Genomic DNA, 22,490 nt, shown 5'->3' on the forward strand with positions numbered 1-22,490 from the left:
GAGAAAGAGCCCTAGCCCGGTTTGGCTCAGTGGATAGAGCATCGGCCTGTGGACTGAAGGGTCCCAGGCTCAATTCCTGGTCAGGGCACATGCCCGGGTTGCGGGCTCGATCCCTAATGTGGGGCGTGCAGGAGGCAGCCAATCAATGATTCTCTCTCATTATTGATGTTTCTATCTCTCTCTCCCTCTCCCTTCCTCTCTGAAATCAACAAAGGTATTTTTTTTTAAAAAAAAAAAAAAAAGGAGAAAAGAACACAGCAAAGAACATGCCCGATAAGAAAACAAAACTGAAATAAAAGAAGACAGTTTCTAAATCCTTCAAAACTGATTCATGCTAATGAGCTTAATTAAGACCATATATCCAATAAAATAAAAACTTGAATATGGGATGATAAGTAGCACTATAAAATGATAAGGAGAGTGTAGGACCAAAGAATTAAATCAAGGACACCAATATATGATCATAATGGGTCAGTACATGCATCAAAAATAGCAAGAAATAAAACACATTGCAGAAAATAAAATTACAAATATAAAGTCTAGATATAATAATGGTGAATGAAGATAAAAAAGAAAAAAATAGAAGCAATAAAAGAATAGATAAAATTAAAAACAAAAATAATGCAACATAAGGCTAACTGATTTCCTCAAAGTAGAAATCCTAATCAATGCAACAGCAGATATATTCAAGTAAATTACAGAATTTCCATTAAATAAAGAAAGCACTGAGTTTGTAGATCAAAGAGCATCCTGTGTCCCAGGAGAACTGTATCTAGAATGCTTTCACTAAGACACAACTTAGTCAAACTTTTGGAATACAAAACAAAACATTCTTCAGATATCCAGACATAAAAAGAAAATCACCTAAATGGGGGGGGGGGGGGGGCAATATGCCAGTCCCAGACTGTTCAATGCCTAATCAGTAATTTCTACAAAGCTCTTAGGGAAGGAAAGAAAGAATGATCCCATAATATTATGCCTAGCCAAGATATAGTTTCAGAAGTAAGGCATAGGTACACTTAGCAAAATATGAAGAACTCATGGAATACGGAGGCCTTCTCGAAAAGGAGATGGACAATAAACCTTAGTCAAAGAGCAGAGGAAGCCATGACAGGGTAGTTGAAAAGCAAGTAATCACCTGACCGGTTTGGCTCAGTGGATAGAGTGTCGGCCTGCGGACCGAGGGGTCCCGGGTTCGATTCCGGTCAAGGGCATGTACCTTGGTTGCGGGCACATCCCCTGTAGGGGGTGTTCAGGAGGCAGCTGATCGATGTTTCTCTCTCATCGATGTTTCTAACTCTCTATCTCTCTCCCTTCCTCTCTGTAAAATAAAATCAATAAAATATATTAAAGAAAAAGAAAAGCAAGTAATCCACCAAATAATTGAGACCATACCTTGTCCCAGGCACTGCTTTAGGAGTTGAGGATATAGCAGTAACAAAGTCTCTGCCCTTATAGAGCTAATATTCTGGAGGAGGGAGACAAAAAAGCATAAATATATGTTGTCGAGTGCTATGGATAATTTAAAACTAGGTTGGGGAGCGAAGAGAGTACTGCTTTTTTAGAAATGGTGGTCAGAGAAAGGCCTCTTAGAAGGCTGCATTTGACATAGATTGGAGGAGACAAAGGAGCCAGCCAAGTGACTGTTGGGGGTAAGCTTCTGGGAAAAGCAACGAGTGTAAAGGCTCTGTGATGAAAGTGAGCTCCATGGGCTCAAGAACAGCAAAGAAGACGTCAACAAAGCTGAAGTGGAATGGGGACAGACTGTGAGGGGAGGAGACTGGGGCACTTGGCACAATATCACCTATACTAATAAAAGGGTAATATGCTAATTAGACTGATAGACCAAATGTCTTCCAGACGTCCTTCCGGACAGAGCCATGGTGGCAGGGGCTGAGGCAGAGGCGGTTAGAGGTGATCAGGCTGGCAGGGGAGCATTAGGGGGCGATTAGGCTGGCAGGGGAGCAGTTAGGGGGTGATCAGGCCAGCAGTTAGGAGCCAGCAGTCCCGGATTGTGAGAGGGATGTCCGACTGCCGGTTTAGGCCCGATCCAGCAGTTGGACATTCCCTGAGGGGTCCCAGATTGGAGAGGGTGCAGGCCGGGCTGAGGGACACTCCCTCCCACCCATGCACGAATTTCGTGCACAGGGCCTCTAGTTAATAAATAGAAGACTCTGTGCATAAACTCAGAGCTTAGCTAGTCCCTGACACTTCATAGTACTTAGGGAGATAAGAGTACGGCTTTGTAGATAGGATATATGGAAAGAGGTAAGGAAAGAGGAGTGTGCAATGTCATAATTAAGAAATAAAATATAGATGAACTTGGCTGAGATGTTGGGAGTAGTAAAAATGGAATCTGACACTGCAAAGGTATTTCTTTGTCATTTAAAATCATTTATTTCTTGCCTGGCCCAGTGTGATTCAGTGGTTGAGCACTGACCCATGTACCAGGAGGTTGCCAGTTCAATTCCTGGTCAGGGTACATGTCCTGGTTGCAATTGTGAGCTCCATCCCCAGCAGGGGATGTGCAGGAGGCAGCCTATATATGTTGATGTTTCTCTAGGTCATTGATGTTTCTATCTTTCTATCCCTCTTCCTTCCTCTCTCTCTAAAATCAATGAACAAACATAAAAAAATTATTTATTCCTCAAAAAATTAAAAATAAAAATAGCATATGATCCACCATTTCCATTTCTGGGTATATACCATTTGTAGCTCCAATGAATCCTAAGACAAATTTTAAAAGATAATGTTTTTCAAAAGCATCAATAAAAAGCTACAACTAAAAATACTGTACATTACCTATTTTTTTCACAACAGAAACTACCAATCCTACTAGGTCCACCTCGGAACAATGTGGTTGGAAGCCTGGATTTAGTAATTGGCCGAAGGGAAGGGGATCCCTTGGCTGATAAACTTTGAACAGGATTTCATCTGAAGCCTGTAAGAAAAAAAAAATCAGCATGTGAAGATTCTATAAACTCATATGCATTTATCAAAATTGAAAAATTACAATAAGAAGTACTTACTGGTATTTGCTGAAATTGAGTGTTTTTGGTTGCTGTTAACTGTATATTAGCTCTTCCAGATTTAGTTTTAGATTTTGATGTTGCAAGATGATAGATTCTGTATCTCTTTCCCTCTGTTAGCAGGGAATATAAATCTGATGATGGACGCCAGATACTTAATATAACTATTCAGATAAAGAGGAAAAAGACTCAATGAAAAAACTGATAATCATTAAATTCTTGCTTAAAAATGAATACTGAAGGGGAACAAAATCACAGAGTCAAGCATGAGAAGGACACAATGCACTGTTACTGGTCTGACAATGGAGAAGGCCACCACGTGAGAAAGAATGCAGGAGGCTGCTAAAGCAGAGTGGCCTCTGGTGACAGGCAGCACAAGAAACAGGGAATGCATTCTGCTAAGAACTGTAGTGAGCTTGGAAGAGGAACCGGAACATGAGATAATGCAGCCAGCTGACACCTGGATTTCAGCCTCATGATACACTGAGCAGAGAACCCCGCCAGTTCCTTCCAGACTTCTGATCTACAGAACTGTAAGATAACAAATGAATTTTACCCAGGACAGAAAAAGCCAGTGATCCAAGCAGGTGGATTGGAAGGCCTAAAAGCCCTTCCCCGTCACTGATTCCCCAAAAGGATTTGGTCTTTTCCCAATGGACCAGCCAGAACACTTTATTTAGAATTGGACACTAAAGCAACTGTCACACTAAGTTTGGTAACTTGACTCTGGGAAATCTTTTTTGTTCCCAAACTCAGCCTGAAAGAGGGACCCGGGCCAGATTCCAGCATCTTTGGAGACCAGGGAGGCCCAGGATCCTCTGGGGATGAAGGGGAGACCTGCAGTGCCCCCTTTGTCCTGCCTGACTGTCCTCTAACCCAGAGGCCGCCTTAGGACCGGACCCAGTGGATGCAGGCTCCTTCGCTTCTGCTTGGTAGAAAAATTTGGTCACAAGTTATGAAGAACCATAAAGCTAGTGAAAACATTCACCTCTGCTTGCTAAGGAGCAGCTCTTTGATTTTGATATTTTGGAACTTTTAACAGTTACAAAAGGACTGAAAACCACAGCTGTCTTTTGGGGGCCACTTTGGAGGACGTGAAAACAAAGAGATGTGAGGCTGGAGGAAATAGCCAAAAAAGAGAGTGAGACAGGAATGAGTAGAGAATGACAAAGAAAAAGGGAGAAAGTAGGGGATGGAAGGGAGAGGAGCTGGGTTTCAGTCTATGGGCCTGGGGACCACAGCTTTTCACTGTGAACGCTCCCACCCTTTACTGATCTGCCCCAGAATCCAGTTCCACTAGGAATTGTAAAGCTGCTGGCCAGGCATTTGTTCCTGTAGTTTTCTTTCCTGGTTTGCAAGGAGGGGTAAGGTGGGTTATGTTGGTTTCCATGTGAGTGGAAGCCAAGTCTGGAGCCTTGTTGGCTCCCTTGGAGATTGTTGTCAAGTAGAGAAACACATAAAAGCTTTGGGGCATATGTAACTTTGTTAAAAATTTATACTAAATTAAAAATAAAATTTCCTACCTTAAAAAAAAAGGATACTGATAACAACTAATATCTAAGGATTTCATCATCATTTTGTGGGCACCGATACATAATTTTTGCTCCTCTATGCACTAACTTTACACTTTATCTAGCACTTGAAATCACTTTATTAATATAATACTTCAACTTAAAACTAATAAAAACAAGTAATTTACATACTGACCAGAATCTTTTTCTTTTTTCTCATAGCTTATGATACGCAACTTCCACACAGTTGTAACGTCCCTTGATAACATTTGCTCCCCTTTTTCAGCAGATTCCACAGCCTTCCGGAATTCCAACTGGATCTGTGCTTGCTTCTTATCATTCAACATCTGTCTGTGATTATTCAAGGCTCTTAACTGCTCGTCACTAATATAACCCTGTGATTATTTAATATATGAAGGCAGATAAGGTTGGAATAAAAAGCAAACAAAACACCTCATCTATTGTAAATGAATCTCTTCAAATGGGGGTAAAATACAACATAGTTGAGTTCACTTTAAGAGTGTGACAATATAAAAATTGAGATTAATGTACTCATCACATAACAAATATGTTCTGGTGTCTTAAACTGTTTACTAATCTTTGTGACAAATTTCCCCTATTTATAAATGTACTCTAACAATCATATCTATCAATATGGATGACATTATAAATGGCTAACATGTAAAGGCTCACTCTATTTGAGAAATGGGTCTATGTGTGATAAATGTATTAATTTATTTAATCCGTATAATAACCCTATGAGGTAGGTACTGTTATTGTTTCCATGTTGTAGGTGATGAAACTGAGGTGCAGAGAATAAATAACTGCAGAGGCACATAGGTAGGGTTAGCTCAAGAACCCTCATTCTTAGCTCCCATAGTATAATTTCATGAACTCCCTGGAACAGTAGATACAACTTAAAACATACACGTCCTAGCCCTGGCCAGCTCAGTTGGTTACAGTATGGTCACAATGTGCCAAGGTTGAAGGATCAAGCTCTGGTCAGGGCACATACAAGAATAAACCAATGAATGCATAAATAGGTGGAACAACAAATCAATATCTCTCTCTCAAAGTCGATTAAAAAACAAAACACGTGCTACAAGCACTTCTCGCTGCCTCCACACTTTTCTTCAATCACTTCACCAAACTGCTATCTGTACTTCTTGGGAATCTCACCCAGTGTAACAAGAATGAATGAATGAATGAAAAATAAAATAAAATAAAACAGGAAATGGAATCCAACACATAACACACTAGACTACTACTGCCTTACAAATATTAATCTGATCTACATGGGGAAGGGACACTTGAACTCTCTGTACCCTGCAAAGGGGCTAAAAATGAAGAGAATGTTTAAAACATGAATTAAAAATAAATCTGTGATTTCCAAAGTCCCACAACATTAGCATTGTCACAGAAAACAAATCCTTTTGACAGGGTATTTTATAAAATGATGCCTATTTTTCCCTCTAAGAATTACAGTGATAACTTGATCTGAGTGAAACCTCAGAATCATAAAATCCGAACCTTATAGATAAGCCCCTCTGTCATCCCCTTGATAGAAGGTAGAAAGAAACCCTAAGAGATAAATCACTTGTCCAGTTACAAAGATCAGGACTAGGTCTAGAACTTAGTCTTCCAACTCTTATTCTGCTCATTACTTCCTCCTTATAAATAAACTAGTGGCCTGATGCACGAAATTCATGCACGGGTGTGTGTGGGGGGGTGTCCCTCAGCTCGGCCTGCACCCTCTCCAATCTGGGACATCCTTCTCACAATCCGGGACCACTGGCTCCTAACTGCTCACCTGCCTGCCTGCCTGATCACCCCTAACCACTCTGCATGCTGGCCTGCTCACCCCCAACTCCCCCCCAACACTGGCCTTCTCGCCCCCAACTGCCTCACCCCCGCCGGCCGGCTCACCCCCAACTGCCCCCCTGCCAGCCTGATCGCCCTCAATTGCGCCCCCGACGGCCTGCTCGCCCCTAACTGCCCCTCTGCTGGCCCCCAACTGCCTCTCCCCTCCACTGGCCTGATCACCTCCAACTGCCCTCCCCTCTTGGCCTGATCGCCCCTAACCACCTCTACCTTGGCCCCGCCACCATAGCTTTGTCCAGAAGGATGTCCGGAAGGTCTCCCGTTCTAATTAGCATATTACCCTTTTATTAGTATAGATTCTATAAAAGGATACCAGCCTAATAAATATTTCATTAAAATTTGAGATGAAATTAAAACTATCTTCATGATAACTCAGAGAAAGCAAAGGCTTCAACATATGTAATAATGTAAGTGATAGACACAAATAATGTTTCAGGAAAGAAAAATAAAGCCTTAATTTACAAACTTGTAGCAAGTACACTCACAGGCTTTCAAACCAAACTCACTTTTCACCGGGAGAATTTGAGTTGTACCTTTTGGGAATGCGAGGGAATTCTATTCAGAATAGCACTGCTTACTCTTCTAGTGGAATATTGTTTATTTTGTAGTCCCGTTATTTAAGAAACTTAAAGCTATATACAAAATTTATTGTCATCAAATAAATGAGATTAATCAATAAACAAAAATAATTTTCCTCAAATTTCTCACCTCCTTCCTATCTAGCAAACTAACCCTTGCATTAATTTGATACCTGGTGTCTAAAAATTTAGGAGGTATCTTACCTTAATATATGAAATGATGTTCTAACAGCAACTAACATAAGAAACTTTAATAACAATACACTTTTACATATATTACCTAATTTGATCCTAAAACAACTTATTTTATGACCATTTTATAACTATTTTATGCCTAATTTGCTTGGCTAATAAATGGCAGACCCATGATTCTAAAACCTATGGTATTTCTAACACAGTTCAGTGCTTCTGCACTTGTCCATTTGAGTACCCTTGAAATAGAGAATTATAAAATAGACTCTGGGAAGGATCTGAGAAGAGCTGAGAACAAGGAAACTAAGATATTTGTTTCATCTTAAAAATAAACAAGTTTTGTGTGTATTTTAAGCCACATTTATCCTATATAATAAATAGCTAATATGCAAATCGACCAAACGGCGGAACAACTGGTTGCTATGAGGCGCACTAACCACCAGGGGGCAGACTCTCAACACAGGGAGCTGCCCCCTGGTGGTCAGTGAGCTCCCACAGGGGGAGCGCTGCTCAACCAGAAGCCGGGCTCACAGCTGGCGAGCTCAGCAGTGGTGGTGGGAGCCTCTGCAGGCGGGCGGTAAGGAGCGAGGGGTCCCGGACTGCGAGAGCCCTGGACTGCGAGAGGGATGTCTGACTGCCGGCTATCCCCCAAGGGGTCCTGGACTGCGGACCCCCCACAGTGCATGAATGTTGTGCACTGGGCCTCTAGTTTAATATATAATAGTATTAAACACTCCTATCTTCTGTTTGATACAGAATTGAAGATAACATTCCTATCTTCTATTTGATACTGTAGTTTGGCTCCTCACTGCAAATCCCGAATATGCATATGTCCTCTTTGAGAAATAGCATTTCAACACCCTGCTTCCCATGATGGCCAGAGAGTGGCCACATCTTTCACCTTAAGGCTTACTGTATGCCCTCTTCCCCTCTCACCTCAAGGTAACTGGGGTCTGGCACAGTCCTTACTGCTTCATAGAGCTCTGCACCATCCTGCAGAGCACAGACTTGTTGTCTGGTTAGTGCATGTGATGGTGTACATTGTTTTGTTATATTTTCTAGAAAAAAAAAAAAAGTATCACTAATTAGCTAAACCACAAAGTTCACAGTGCTGAAAACAAGACAACCAAGCAAAAAACACACAAAGAAGGGAGATTAAAAAATAAGAAACCATTTATCTGCTAAAAGTTTTCTAGGAAAATGCGAAGCTACTGTATTCATGGTTTAAAAATTATCAAAGAATTTACTTGATTAGAGTAATTTGTAAATTATAAATAATTTCATGATTTACTTAGTCATGAAAACAGCATGAGCTAGTAATATGTTAAGCACATAAAATTTTGAGTCTACTTTTTTTGAGATTTATATATAATATGATGTTAAATAATATAGAAAATTATGAAGAAAAGCAGAACATAAAGTTACAGCAATAAAAAAGGTAGTAAAAAAGTAAATTTCCTGTCTTATAAGCAAAAACACTATGATTTTTATAATTAAAATTGATGCCACAGGGAAAACAAGTTCTAACTCTAAGTATAATAACGTAAAGCCCAACAACTACAATAACAAGAAATGCAAAAGTTATATAGTAGAGATAAGGGCACTGAAAAAAAAGAATGACAATGGCGTAGGGCCGTGGTCGGCAAACCGCGGCTCGTGAGCCACATGTTCTTTATATTCACTATTAGAGGCCTGATGCACGAAATTCGTGCAAGAGTAGGCCTTCCTTCCCTGGGCTGCTGGCACCGGCTTCCCTCTGGCACCCGGGACCTGGGCTTCCCTTGTAGCCCCGGCGTTGACCAGAAGGTTGTCCGAAAGGACGTCCGGTCTAATTAGCATATTATGCTTTTATTATTATAGATACTGTGCACTAGATCTCTGGCTTATTTACTCCTTATAAGTTTGTACCTTAAACACCATCGGTATTATTGTCCCACCCCATCCCCTGGTTAACAACCATTATACTCTCCTTTTTTTTACAAGTCTGCCTTTTTTATACTTCTCATATAAGTAATATCATAGAGGATTTATCTAGGGAAAAATAATTTGATAGTTTTTTCCCTCACTGCTGTTTTTTCTCTTATGCCAAAAAAGGGACTATAAATGCTTTAGTTCTGAAGCTTAAGAGGGAGTTTATTTAAGATTTCTGAATAGTGCTGTGGGTATGTCATGCATTATTGTCTAATGACAATTACAAGTATCTAAAAGCTCAGTGTGTTGAATAAAAATGTAATAATTTGGGGTCAGTTCAATGCTTATCCATACATCTATGTAATAATATTTTTTTTAAAACAGAAAAAAAGTTGATTCAGAATTAGAAAAAAAATCTATTACTTAAAATAAAGACAATTCACCTAATTATAAAATTTAAATTAGAAGCCTCCAAAAACTCTAATAAAAACACTTTTCATATAAATAAACTTGTAATATACAACTCACTTTACCTTCATGCTCTTCAAATTCTGCTTGAATTTTAGTGAATAAGGCTTCTAGTTTCCTTTGTTGAGCCTCCGCATATTTTGCTGCTTCCTTTTCTTCTTCTCTTTCATTGCGAAATATGTATAATCCAGATGATGTCTTCTCCATCCACTGTAATAATACATAAAATGGAAATACATGGTAAGGAGGAATCATTCAAATTAACTTTTTCAAAAGAGAAATATAGAGTAAGTTTCAAGAATATGTCATACCTGCATAGGGTATGCTCTTTGAATAACTACATCAACACAGCCAACATTTCCTCCATCACTGAAAAGTGATGACAAGGGGAGAGGAAAAGGTCTAGGGTCTGGAGAGAATCCAAGCTTGGCATACCAGCAAGCAGGCCGGGTACTGTTTGCAGAAATCTGGACAAATTAAGGAATACATCGATTTACAGGTTAAGTAAATAATATTCCGTTCTATTTCACATTTCATAATATTTTCATTCTTTTAAGATTGCTTTATTATCCTATATAATAAAAGCCTAATATGCTAAGTGTCTGACTGTTCATTCAACCATTCGACCAGTTGCTATGAGGCGCACTGACCACCAGGGGACAGACACTCCGACCAGTAGGTTAGCTTGCTGCTGGGGTCCAGCTGATCAGGACTGGGCGAGACAGGCCAGACATGCCCTGGAGCCCTCCCGAGGTCCCTCCCCAGCCCCGATCAGACCCAATCGGGAACGGGTGAGACAGGCTAGACACACCGTGGAGCCCTCCCACGGTCCCTCCCTGGCCAGCCAACCTCCTGCGGTCCCTCCCCAGCTGGCAAGCTCCAATTGGCTCCTATCGGGACTGGGCAAGATGGGCCAGACACGCCCTGGAGCCCTCCCGCGGTCCCTCCCCGGCTGGCTGGCCAGTCCCGATCACCCTGATGAAAACTGGGCGAGATGGGCTGGACACGCCCTGGAGATAACTTCCCATGGTCCCTTTCTGGACTCTAAAATATTTCTTCTAATTAATTTCCTTTCAATGTGCATGAATCCGTGCACCAGGCCTCTAATAATTTATAAAGTGTCATGAAGATAAATAAGAAAGTGAATAAGTGAAAAATTGTATGAAAGTAAAAATACTTTCAAAATATAGTATCTTAAAAAATTGTTCACAAAACAGACTCATAGATACAGAGAACAGATTGACGGTCGCCAGAGGGGAGGGAAGTTGGGTGAAAAAAGGGAAGGGATTAAGAGGTACAAATTGGAAGATGGCGGCATAGGTAAACACCGGAGATTGCTGCCTCGCACAACCACTTCAAAAATACAACTAAAAGATGGAAAGGACATCATCCAGAACCACAGGAAGGCTGGCTGAGTGGAAATTCTACAACTAGAAGGAAAGAGAAAAGCTTACCGAGACTCAGAGGAGGTGCGGTGTGGAAGTAAAATACAAAGGTGCGGAGGTGCATGCGGAGAGGGCTGGCGGCTTCGGACACGATTGTCTTTTTCAATCAGGAGGGAGTCTCAGGCTCTGACCTCCAGTTCCGGGCGAGTCTCTGGGGACCCAGACTCATACGGGAGAAGCGGGACTGTCTGACATCGGTCGGAACTCGAGGGCAGCTTTCTCTAGGAGGCACTCGCAGCGATTGCCGGGGCCTCTGAGGGCAGGACTGAGAACAGCCATACTGCTCACTCCACCCGCCCTGTTGATCCCCTGGGATCCAGCCCCGCCCAAGTGTGCATGGAGGCTTTTGCATATGAAAGGCCTGGCCCTTTGTAATCTGAAAATTACTTAACAAACTGCAGCTGGCCGAAGACCCCACGGCAACTTGCATTGCTTTACAGCTGGCTTCTGCTGGGTAGCCTCAGGCAAAGGCTAGATTAGCACCTCCTTAGATGCAAGAGCCAGTGTACCCAGTGGTCAGAGTGGGACCATCCAATTACAACTCAGATCCATAAGGGACACACTCAGGGGGCAGACTCAGTGAGCACCAAAGCCCCACTGAAGCAAGTCTTGCCCCAGAAGGGTGTCTTCAGCACAGAAGTTCTCCCACCGTAGACACAGCTGATTCTCACAGCCAACTGGCCTGGAGGTCAAATCCTCCCAGTGTTACCTACAACAATCAAGGCTTAACTACAACAAAACTGTGCACAAAGCCCACAAGGGGGTGCACCAAGAGTGTCTACCTCAGGTAATTGGGGAGGCTGAGCCACTGGGCCCTATAGGACACTTAGCATACAAAGCCACTCTATCAACACAGGGAAGCATAAAAAATGCCGAGACAAAGAAACAGGACACAAATGACAGAAATGGAGGAAAGCAAACTACTGGATATAGAGTTCAAAACCACACTTTTAAGGTTTTTCAAAAATTTTCTAGAAACCGCCGATAAACTTAATGAGACCCTCAAGAAATCTAGTGAGACCCTCAATGTTGTGATAAAGGACCAACTAGAAATTAAGCATACACTGACTGAAATAAAGAACAATATACAGACTCCCAACAGCAGACCAGAGGATCGCAAGAATCAAGTCAAAGATTTGAAATACGAAGAAGCAAAAAACACCCAACCGGAAAAGCAAAATGAAAAAAGAATCCGAAAATACGAAGATAGTGTAAGGAGCCTCTGGGACAGCTTCAAGCATACCAACATCTGAATTATAGGGTGCCAGAAGAAGAGAGAGAGCAAGATATTGAAAACCTATTTGAAGAAATAATGACAGAAAACTTCCCCTACCTGGTGAAAGAAATAGACTTACAAGTCCAGGAAGCGCAGAGAACCCCAAACAAAAGGAATCCAAAGAGGACCACACCAAGACACATCATAATTAAAATGCCAAGAGCAGAAGACAGAGAGAGAATCTTAAAAGCAGCAAGAGAAAGAAAGTCAGTTACCTACAAAGGAGTACCCATACGACTGTCAGCTGATTTCTCAACAGAAACTTTGTAGACCAGAAGGGAGTGGCAAGAAATATTCAAAGTGATGAATGCCAAGAACCTACAACCAAGATTACTTTATCCAGCAAAGCTATCATTCAGAACTGAAGTCAGATAAAGAGCTTCACAGATAAGGAAAAGCTAAAGGAGTTCATCACCACCAAACCAGTATTATATGAAATGCTGAAAGGTATCCTTTAAGAAGAAGAAAAAGGTAAAGATACAAATTATGAACAACAAATACACATCCATCAACAAGTGAATCTAAAAATCAAGTGAATAAATAATCTGATGAACAGAATGAACTGGTGATTATAATAGAATCAGGGACATAGAAAGGGAATGGACTGACTATTCTTGGGGGGGAAAGGAGTGTGGGGGATGCGGGAAGAGACTGGACAAAAATCGTACACCTATGGATGAGGACAGTGGGTGGGGAGTGAGGGCAGAGGGTGGGGTGGGAACTGGGTGGAGGGAAGTTATGGGGGGGAAAAGAGGAACAACTGTAATAATCTGAACAATAAAGATTTAATTAAAAAAATACACTTAAAAGAAAAAGAAAAAAAAGAGGTACAAATTGGTAGTTACAAAATAGTTATACAGTTTTTCGAGATACGAGCCATCTCTCGGCCGATTTTTTGCTTTGAGTTGCGAGCTAAAATTCGGGTTACGAGCCAGCTTCAGATACCCCACCGCTAGTTGGCGCAGCAAACGTCAAGTGAACGCCACAACATCAGCCCAGCATCACGTGTCTCACTCATTCACTTTTTGATTTGACATACGAGTAATTTGAGTTACGAGCTCCGTCACGGAACGAATTAAACTCGTAAGTCAAGGCCCCACTATAGTGGTATAAAATACAGCATAAGGAATACAGTCAATAATAACATAGTAACTATTATGGTGCCAGGTGAGCACTGGAAATATCGGGGGGAACACTTTGTGAAGTTCATGATTGTCTGACCACTGTTCTGTACACCTAACAATAATATAACATTGAATGTCAACTATAATTTTAAAGTGAAAGAAATTTTTTTAAAGAGAGAGATTTAGTCATGGAATGAGGGAAACCTATTGCACAATGTCCAGAGAGTGCACAGCAGAGTTAAGGGAGGCTTTTTTTCCCCCTTTTTAGGTTGAGGAAGACCTGTGGGTGTTTGAAAGCTGAGGACGGGCACTTCCAACAGATGAGTAGGCTGGTGATGAAAATGCTCTAAAACTGATTGTGGTGATGGTTGCACAACTCTGTGACTAGACTTAAATTACAGAATTGTCACTTTCAGTGGGTGAATTGCAAAGTGCGTGAATTATACTTCAATAAAGCTGTTTTTTTCCAAAATTATTTATAGTGCCATGGAGTCTTAAAGTTATGTAAATATGACTACAGGAATACATTGTTTCATTGCACTATGATTTATTATACTTCACAGATACTGTGTATTTTACAAACTGAGGGTTGGTGGCAATCCTGCATCAAGTGTGTCGGGGCCATTTTTTCCAACAGCACTTGCTCACTTCGTGTCTCTGTCACATTTTGGTAATTCTCACAGTATTTCAAACTTTTTCATTTTTATTATGTATGTTATGGTAATCTGTGATATCTGAGAAACTGCCTGTGAAAGGAAAAGCCAATCCATGTGGCAAACTTCATTGTTGTCCTATTTTAAGAAATTGTCGGGAATTACAACTGAAATACGAAAAGACTTCCTGAATAATCAATGGAAAACTCACAGGAGAACCCTGATATGCAAGAACCAAAGGTGGACACCACATAGAGACTGGTAGGAAGGGTGGAGGCATGAAAGGGCTAGCTGGGCACCCACAGACGGCAACTGAAGTCCCAGAGAGATTCTCAGCTGGGGGGTGGGGGTGGGGGGCCACTAAGAACTCTGGGATCTAATCTTGAAGCTGGGCTCCCAAGCAGAGAGCAGCAAATCTGAGGAAGGTACCCACATAACATCTAGCTGTGAAAAGCAGTGGGGTGCTTTCTGCCAGGGAGTGGCAGCTGAAAGTTCGGGCACCCTCTTAAAGGGCCAACGCACAAAAATTCCCTGTAGAGCTATTCACCTTGTGCTCTGGCAGAGGGAGAGTGAAGTAGGCTGGAGCTGTGAGAGCAGAACCCAGGACTCGGGACTCGGAGGATAGAGCTCAGAAGGCAGTCACCCCAAGTTTCCTGGGATGAGCCATTCCCTCACACAGTGGAGGACATCTTTCCCACATAGACATCTGCCTTGCCTGGGGGGAAGACAGTCAACACACCCTATTGGAAAACACCTTGCCCTGAGGCCATTTAGGAGATTAAAAGTAACAATTAGCCTCCAGGCAGAAGCAACTGCCCCACCCTATTGAAAAAAACTCTCACCACACCTGAGGATGATTGCCTGGGGGCAATTCAAGTCGGAATCCTATTAGTCTGTAGACAGAGTGTCTCTGGAGGCTTTGAGTCTTTGCCTGATCCAATTAGTCAGAAACAGCCTTTAACACTGTCCTGCGCTGGAGATTGAGAGGTGTAGAGGATCTACCTAATACATAGTCACAGACCCAAACAGACAACCGAAATGAGGAAACAAAGAAACAACCCCCAAATGAAAGAACTAGAGAATTCTCCAGAAGAAGAGATAAATGAAGCAGAGATAAAAAATTTATCTGAAACGGAGTTCAGAGTAATGATAGTAAAAATGCTCAACAGCATGAAAAAAGATATAGTAACTATGAAAAAAGAACACTCTGAGATACAGAAGGACATAACACAAATAAAGAACACATTGGAAGGAATACATAGCAGATTAGTGGAAACTGAGGATCAAATCAGTGAATTAGAAAACAGAGTTGAAAATATCACTCAATTAGAGAACCAAAAAGAAAAACAATTAAAAAACAGGAGGACAGCTTAAGGGAGCTGTGGGACAAAGTGAAAGGTAACAATATTAGAACAGTAGGTGTGCCAGAAGAGGCAGAAAGGGAGAAAGGAATAGAGAAGGTGTTTGAAGAAATAATGGTAGAAAACTTCCCTAACCTGGTAAAGGAAAAAGTCACATAAGTTCAGGAGGCACAGAGAACCCCAAACAAGAAAAACCCAAATAGGCCCATGCCCAGACACATCATAATTAAAATGCCAAAAATTAAAGACAAACAGAGAATCTTAAAGGCAGCAAGAGAAAAGAAAACTGTTATCTACAAAGAAGTTCCCATAAGGCTGACACCTGATTTCTCATCAGAAACTCTACAGGCCAGAAGGGAATGGCATGAAGTACTCAAGGTAATGGAAAGCAAGGACCTGAGACCAAGATTACTATATCTAGCAAGGCTATCATTCAAAATATTCTGTCAAATAAAGAGCTTCCCAGACAAAAAAAAAAAAGAAAAAAAAAAAAAGGCTAAAGGAGTTCATCACCACCAAGCCAGCATTACAAGAAATGCTAAAGGGATTGCTGTAAGAGAAGAAACAGAGAGAGAAACCTAGCCATACAGAATTAAAATGGCTATAAATAAGTACCTCTCAATAATAAACCTAAATGTAAATGGATTAAATGCCCTAATCAAAAGGTAGGGTAGCTGAATGGATACAAAAACATGACCCAACTATATGCTGTCTACAAGACACCCACCTGAAAATAAAAGACACACACAGGATGAAATTGAAGGGCTGGAAAAAATTTTTCCATGCAAATGAAAAAGAAAAAAAAACTCGAGTAGCAATACTCATATCTGACAAAATAGACTTCAAAATGAAGGCCATCATAAGAGACAACAAAGGTCATTACATATACTAAAGGGATCGATCCAACAAGAGAATATAACCCTGGTAAACATTTATGCACCCAATATAGGTGCATCTAAATATATAACAAAACTTCTAGAGGACTTTAACAGAGAGATCAACAACAATACAGTCATAGTAGGGGACTTTAACACCCCTCTGACTTCCCTGGACAGATCTTCCAAACAAAAATTTAACAAGGAAACAGAGACTCTAAAGGACACGCTGGCTCAGATGGATTTAATAGACAGTTATAGAATATTTCACCCCAACACAGCAGAATATACATTCTTCTCAAGTGCACATAGATCATTCACAAAAGCATGTAGTTTCCTCAAAAAATTAAAAATGGAACTTCCATTTGACCCAATAATCCCACTTCTAGGAATATATCCCAAGAAATCAGAAACACCAATCAGAAAGGATATATGCACCCCTATGTTCATAGCGGCACAATTTACAATAGCTAAGATTTGGAAACAGCCTAAGTGCCAATCAGCAGATGAGTGGATTAGAAAACTGTGGTACATCTACACAATGGAATACTACGCTTCAGTAAAAAAGAAGGAACTCTTATCATTTGCAACAGCATGGAGGGACCTGGAGAGCATCATGCTAAGCGAAATAAGCCAGTCAGAGAAAGATAAATATCGTATGATCTCATTCATTTGTGGAATATAATGAACAACATAAACTGATGAGCAAAATAGAGCCAGAGGGGGAAAAATATAATGGATTATAATAGAAGTAATATATTTTTAATATTTCCTACAACTTTTGTGATATCATACTATATTAGTATAGTTTTGGTAATATTATTATACTTAAAATCCTTTTATTCTTAGAATATTAATGTTTATTGCATGTAATATTATTATATGTAAGATCATTTTTCTTAAATAATTGGTGCTTACTGCAATATGTAACATTATCATATTTACAATAGTTTTTCTTGAGATATTAAAAAACAAAAAGAAACTGTCACATTCATCCAATCTTCAGCAACTACCACTTGATCAGTCAGCAGCCATCAGTGTTGAGGCAAGACCCTCCACCAGCAAAAAGACTTGCTGAAGGCTCAGATGATGGTCAACATTTTTAAGTAATAACGTAGTTTTAATTGAGGTATGTACATTGTTTTTCAGACAATGTTATTCACACAGAATAGACCACAGCAGTGATTTTCAACCAGTGTGCCACGGCCCCAACAGGCATACTGATGTGCTGCAAGAATTTTTAAAACATGCAATACCTGACCATTTAGTCAGGGGCACTGACCTCTTTTTCCTTAGAGTGTCAAATAAAGAAATGAAAACAGCCAACACAATAACCATCTGGTGTGAATGAATCAAAATTATACCTATTTTCTTATCAGGTCAGCAAAAAATGTAATATATATTTTGGTATGCTGAAAATTTTTAGTAATTAGTTTGTGTGCCATGATATGAAAGAGGTTGAAAATCACTAAACTACAGTATAGTGTAAGCACAGCTTTTATATGCACTGGGAAACCAAAATATTCATGTGGCTTGCTTTATTGAGATAAATGCTTTATTGAGGTGGTCTGGAACTGAACACACAATATCTCTGAATTATGCCTGTCTTAGGAAATTAATAAAACAGACTTCAATGGAAAAATGATGGGTTAAAATATACTTACTTATCTAGGCTCTCTAAAAAAAAAATACAAGGACAAAGAGAACTCAAGAGGACAGTTGATGAAATAATTACCAAAATTTTGGAAGTTAAAAATTTGTTGGACAAATGGTAAATAACAAAGCAGTTCAAGAATAATTACAGTTCACATAAATAGCGAACATTCATAGGGCATTTACGGTGGTGCTGACACAGAGTGTTAGTGCTTTACATATATTAACATTTAATCTTCATAACAACCCTAAGACTTATTCCCATTTTACAGGTGACAAAACTGAAGTATAAGGGAAATTACATAACCTACTCAAGGTTACTCAGATAGCAAACGTTTTGTTATGAAGCCAATATGAAATAAAATAATTTAAGGAAACTGAAGGCAACAGGTACCTCTGCAGACAGGTGCTGAAAACAGGAGGAATGGTTGAGATTTTGTATGAAGGTAATTAAGACCTCAGATACCAAGCAACAAGATAACTGTTCTTCCCTCATCAGGATTCAAAAAGAACCCAGAAGAGCTTACTTTCTGAAAAGGCTGAACCACACATATTCTAGAGTCTGGATCACCAGGCAGAAGTAGCCAGGGTGCAGGTGAGACGCTATATTGAAAACAAAAATGCAATGAAAATCCTTATGCTGAAAAGGAATCCCCTTGCTAGCTTTCTTACTTTGTTCAGCTCTCAGAACAGTCACTGATATTTGAAAAATAAAATGAAAAAAAATAAAATCTCTTGTCTTACCACTCTTTAAGTTCACAAGCCCCACTTCTCAGAGAGCTTCTAATCAGCTCTTTAGTACCCCTTTCTTGAAGAGGAAAGAATAGCTAACAATCACCAGTTGAGGAAAGTATCCAACATGAGACCCAAACAAGAAGAGGTTGTCATAGGAAAAAAAAAGGCAGGAATCAGAAAAAACTAACATAAATCAAGATATTAATTAACAGCCTCAGAAAGATGAAAAGATACTGAAACTCTGAAACTAAAACCAGGTGTCATAAAAAAAGAAAAAACACTTAGGGAATAATAAAAGTCTCTTAAAAATTAAATATTATGCCAAAAGGCACAAATTGACTTTAGGGATTAAAAGGTAAAATTAAAAACTAGAACTTGGGGGGTGGGGAGATAGCAGAAAAATCAAGAAACTGAGAGGACCAATCTAAGAGGTCTAGTGCCTAAATATCAGGATTTTTAAAAAATGGAGAGAAAAGTAGAAGGGAAGAAATTATCAAAGAACTACAGTAAGCCTGGTTGTTGTGGCTCAGTGGATTGAGCATCGTCCCATGCACCAAGAGGGCACCAGTTCCATTCCTGGTCAGGGTACATGCCCAGGTTGTGGGCTTGATCCCCAGGAGGGGGCGTGCAGGAGGAAGCCGATTGATGTTTCTCATCAATGTTTCCATCTTTCTCTCCCTCTCCCTTCCTCTCTCTCTAAAATAAATAAAAACATATTTTTAAAAAAGAACTACTTCAGGAAAATTTCTCAGAACTCAATGAAGGACAGATGTTTATAGACTGATTGCTACTGTGTACCCAGGACAATAATTACAAAGTAAGGCTGATACCAAAGTACATTATTTGAAATTTCAGAATACTGGAGACAAATGATGTTGAAAATGTCTTGAAAACAGATCCCATAGTGAAGGACTGGGAATAAGAATAGCACTGAACATAGGAGAAGCTGTACTAGAAGCAAGAAGGTAATTGAGAAAATGTCTTCAAAATTCTGAAGAAATTATTTCAACTGCAAATTCTATATTCGGCCAACCTTACAATATGATCAAAAGAGCTGCATGCTCCCTTTCTCAAAAAGTCTCTGGAGGCTGTGTGTACTTAAAACTAAAGAATAAACATAGGAAGATACAAAATCCAGAAAACAGGGCTACTGACACAGAAAGAGGTCCTGTGCAGCATATACAGAAAATAACCACTTCAGGATAAAGAAGGAATATGGAGAGGTTCAAGAATCATCAAGAAAAATAAATGAACCAATAAAGGTATTTTAACACATTGAGATGAGTTTTACATAGCTCCTGTGTGGGAATGACTTGGTATTAAGGACACAGAAAATTAAGAAGAACAAAAACAAAACAAAAAAGCAAGATAGTAACTCCAGGAAAAGCAGTAAGTTGTAAAGAAAGTAAGTGTAACCTGGCCTGCATGGCTCAGTGGTTGAGCATTGACCTATGAACTCGGAGGTCACGTTTTGATTCCCAGTAGAGTTGTGGGCTCGATCCCCTGTGAGGGCATGCAGGAGGCAGTCAAAGAATGATTCTCTCTCATCATTGATGTTTCTCTCTCTCCTCCGTCTTCCTCTCTGAAATCAATAAAAATATATTTTAAAAAAAGAAATAAATGTAATTATAGTATATTTATATGCTGAGTTGCAAAAAATATTTTTCATAGTCATTATAATGTAAACATTGAACACAGATTTCACCCCTCTTTCACAGCAAAAAGCTAATAAAGGTCTAAACTGAAGGAAAGAAGATAACATAGCATATAAGCAAAGGAACAGCCAAAGGGATTTGCAGTGGTTGCCTTTGTGGGGAATGAATAGGGGGTCAGGCAGGGTTGCATCAGTGAATGTTTTTTTGGGGTCATGAATCTTATAAAGTCATGTGCCACTTAATGACGGGGATATGTTAGGATAAGTGTGTCTGAGGAATCTGCCTCTTTATACTGAGATTATCAGTATATTTTCAAGAAACAGAATATCCTTCACAGGTGTAAGTATATTTAAAATTCCAAATGTAAAAAAACCTTTTTAGAACTTAACTGATCCAATGACTGATTTTTTTTTCTTTCTCAGATTTTGATCATTTATTTAAAGAGAAAGAACCGAGAGAAACCAGGATGGCGGCATAGGTAAACACCGGAAATTGCTGCCTCGCACAACCACTTCAAAAATACAACTAAAAGACAAAACGGACATCATCCAGAACCACAGGGAGGCTGGCTGAGTGGAAATTTTACAACTAGAAGGGAAGAGAAAAGCACTGAGACTCAGAGGAGGTGCAGAAGTAAAGTGCAGAGGTACGGAGGCGCATGCCGAAAGCGCTGGCAGCTGAGGACGAGGCGCATGTAGAGAGGGCTGGCAGCTGAGGACGCGGTTGCCTTTTTCAATAGGGAGGGAGTCTCAAGCTCCGACTGCTCTGAACTCCAGTTCTGGGAAGTCTGTGGGGACCCAGACTCATACGGGGAGAAACTGGACTGTCTGGCATCGGTCGGAACTCGAGGGCGGCTTTCCCTCAGAGGTGCTTGCAGCAATTACCGGGACACTGAGATGCGGGGCCTCTTGGGGTAGGACTGGGGAGCAGCCATAGCTGTTTGCTCTGCCCTGTTGATCCCCCTGAGACCCCGCCCCACCCAAGCTGTGCACAGAGGCTTTTACATATGAAAGGCCTGGCCCTTTGCAATCTGAAAATTACCTAACAAACTGCAGCTGAATCAGAGAGACCCAGAACTTCCAAAAGAAGGTCCAAGGCCCCACAGCAGCTTGCATTGCTTCACAGCTGGGCCTCATCTGGGCACCTCCAAACACCAAACAAAGAAGAGGAATCTCTCCATAGCTCCTGCTGGTTAGCCTCAGGCAGAGGCTAAATTAGCACCTCCTTAGAGACCCAAAAGCCAGTGTACCCAGTGGTCAGAGTGGGACCATCCAGATTACAACTCCTCAGATCCATAAGGGACACACTTAGGGGGCAGACTCAGTGAACACCAAAGCCCCACTGAAGCAAGTCTTGCCCCAGAAGAGTGTCTCCAGCTCAGAAATTCTCCCACTGCAGACACAGCTGATTCTCACAGCCAACTGGCCTGGAGGTCAATTCCTCCCAGTGATACCTACAACAATCAAGACTTAACTACAACAAGACTGTGCACAAAGCCCACAAAGGGGTGCACTAAGAGTGTCCACCTCAGGTAATTGAGGAGGCTGAGCCACTGGGCCCTATAGGACACCTAACACAGAAAGCCACTTTATCAACACAGGGAAGCATAAAAAATGCGGAGACAAAGAAACAAGTCACAAATGACAGAAATGGAGGAAAGCAAACTACTGGATATAGAGTTCAAAACCACACTTTTAAGGTTTCTCAAGAATTTTCTAGAAACCGCCGATAAATTTAGTGAGACCCTCAAGAAATCTAGTGAGACCCTTGAGGTTATGAAAAGGACCAACTAAAAATTAAGCACACACTGACTGAAATAAAGAATATTATGCAGAGTTCCAACAGCAGACTAGAGGATCACAAGAATCAAGTCAAAGATTTGAAATACGAAGAAGCAAAAATCACCCAACCGCAAAAACAAAAAGAAAAAAGAATCCAAAAATTTGAAGATAGTGTAAGGAGCCTCTGGGACAACTTCAAGCGTACCAACATCCAAATTATGGGGGTGCCAGAAGAAGAGAGAGAGCAAGATATTGAAAACCTATTTGAAGAAATAATGACAGAAAACTTCCCCTACCTGGTGAAAGAAATAGACTTACAAGTCCAGGAAGCGCAGAGAACCCCAAACAAAAGGAATCCAAAG

The 22,490-nt window shown here is 40.6% G+C and overlaps 1 protein-coding gene across 2 annotated transcripts in view; it reads right to left on the minus strand.

Annotated features, from left to right (window-relative positions):
• Positions 1-22,490, minus strand: part of BRCA2 (BRCA2, DNA repair associated) — an 85,088-nt gene that overhangs the window by 12,248 nt on the left and 50,350 nt on the right. For both annotated transcript variants that reach the window (XM_023751171.1, XM_006085488.3), the window contains 6 exons: positions 9,882-10,037; positions 9,636-9,780; positions 8,128-8,249; positions 4,737-4,935; positions 3,030-3,193; positions 2,803-2,941 (listed from right to left, as the gene is read on the minus strand). In XM_023751171.1, the coding sequence (XP_023606939.1) occupies positions 2,803-2,941; positions 3,030-3,193; positions 4,737-4,935; positions 8,128-8,249; positions 9,636-9,780; positions 9,882-10,037 (925 nt within the window). The remainder of the gene's footprint in view (positions 1-2,802; positions 2,942-3,029; positions 3,194-4,736; positions 4,936-8,127; positions 8,250-9,635; positions 9,781-9,881; positions 10,038-22,490) is intronic.

Source organism: Myotis lucifugus, unplaced genomic scaffold (genome assembly GCF_000147115.1).
Source record: "Myotis lucifugus unplaced genomic scaffold, Myoluc2.0 scaffold_19, whole genome shotgun sequence".
In the NCBI taxonomy this organism is placed as follows: Eukaryota; Metazoa; Chordata; class Mammalia; order Chiroptera; family Vespertilionidae; genus Myotis; species Myotis lucifugus.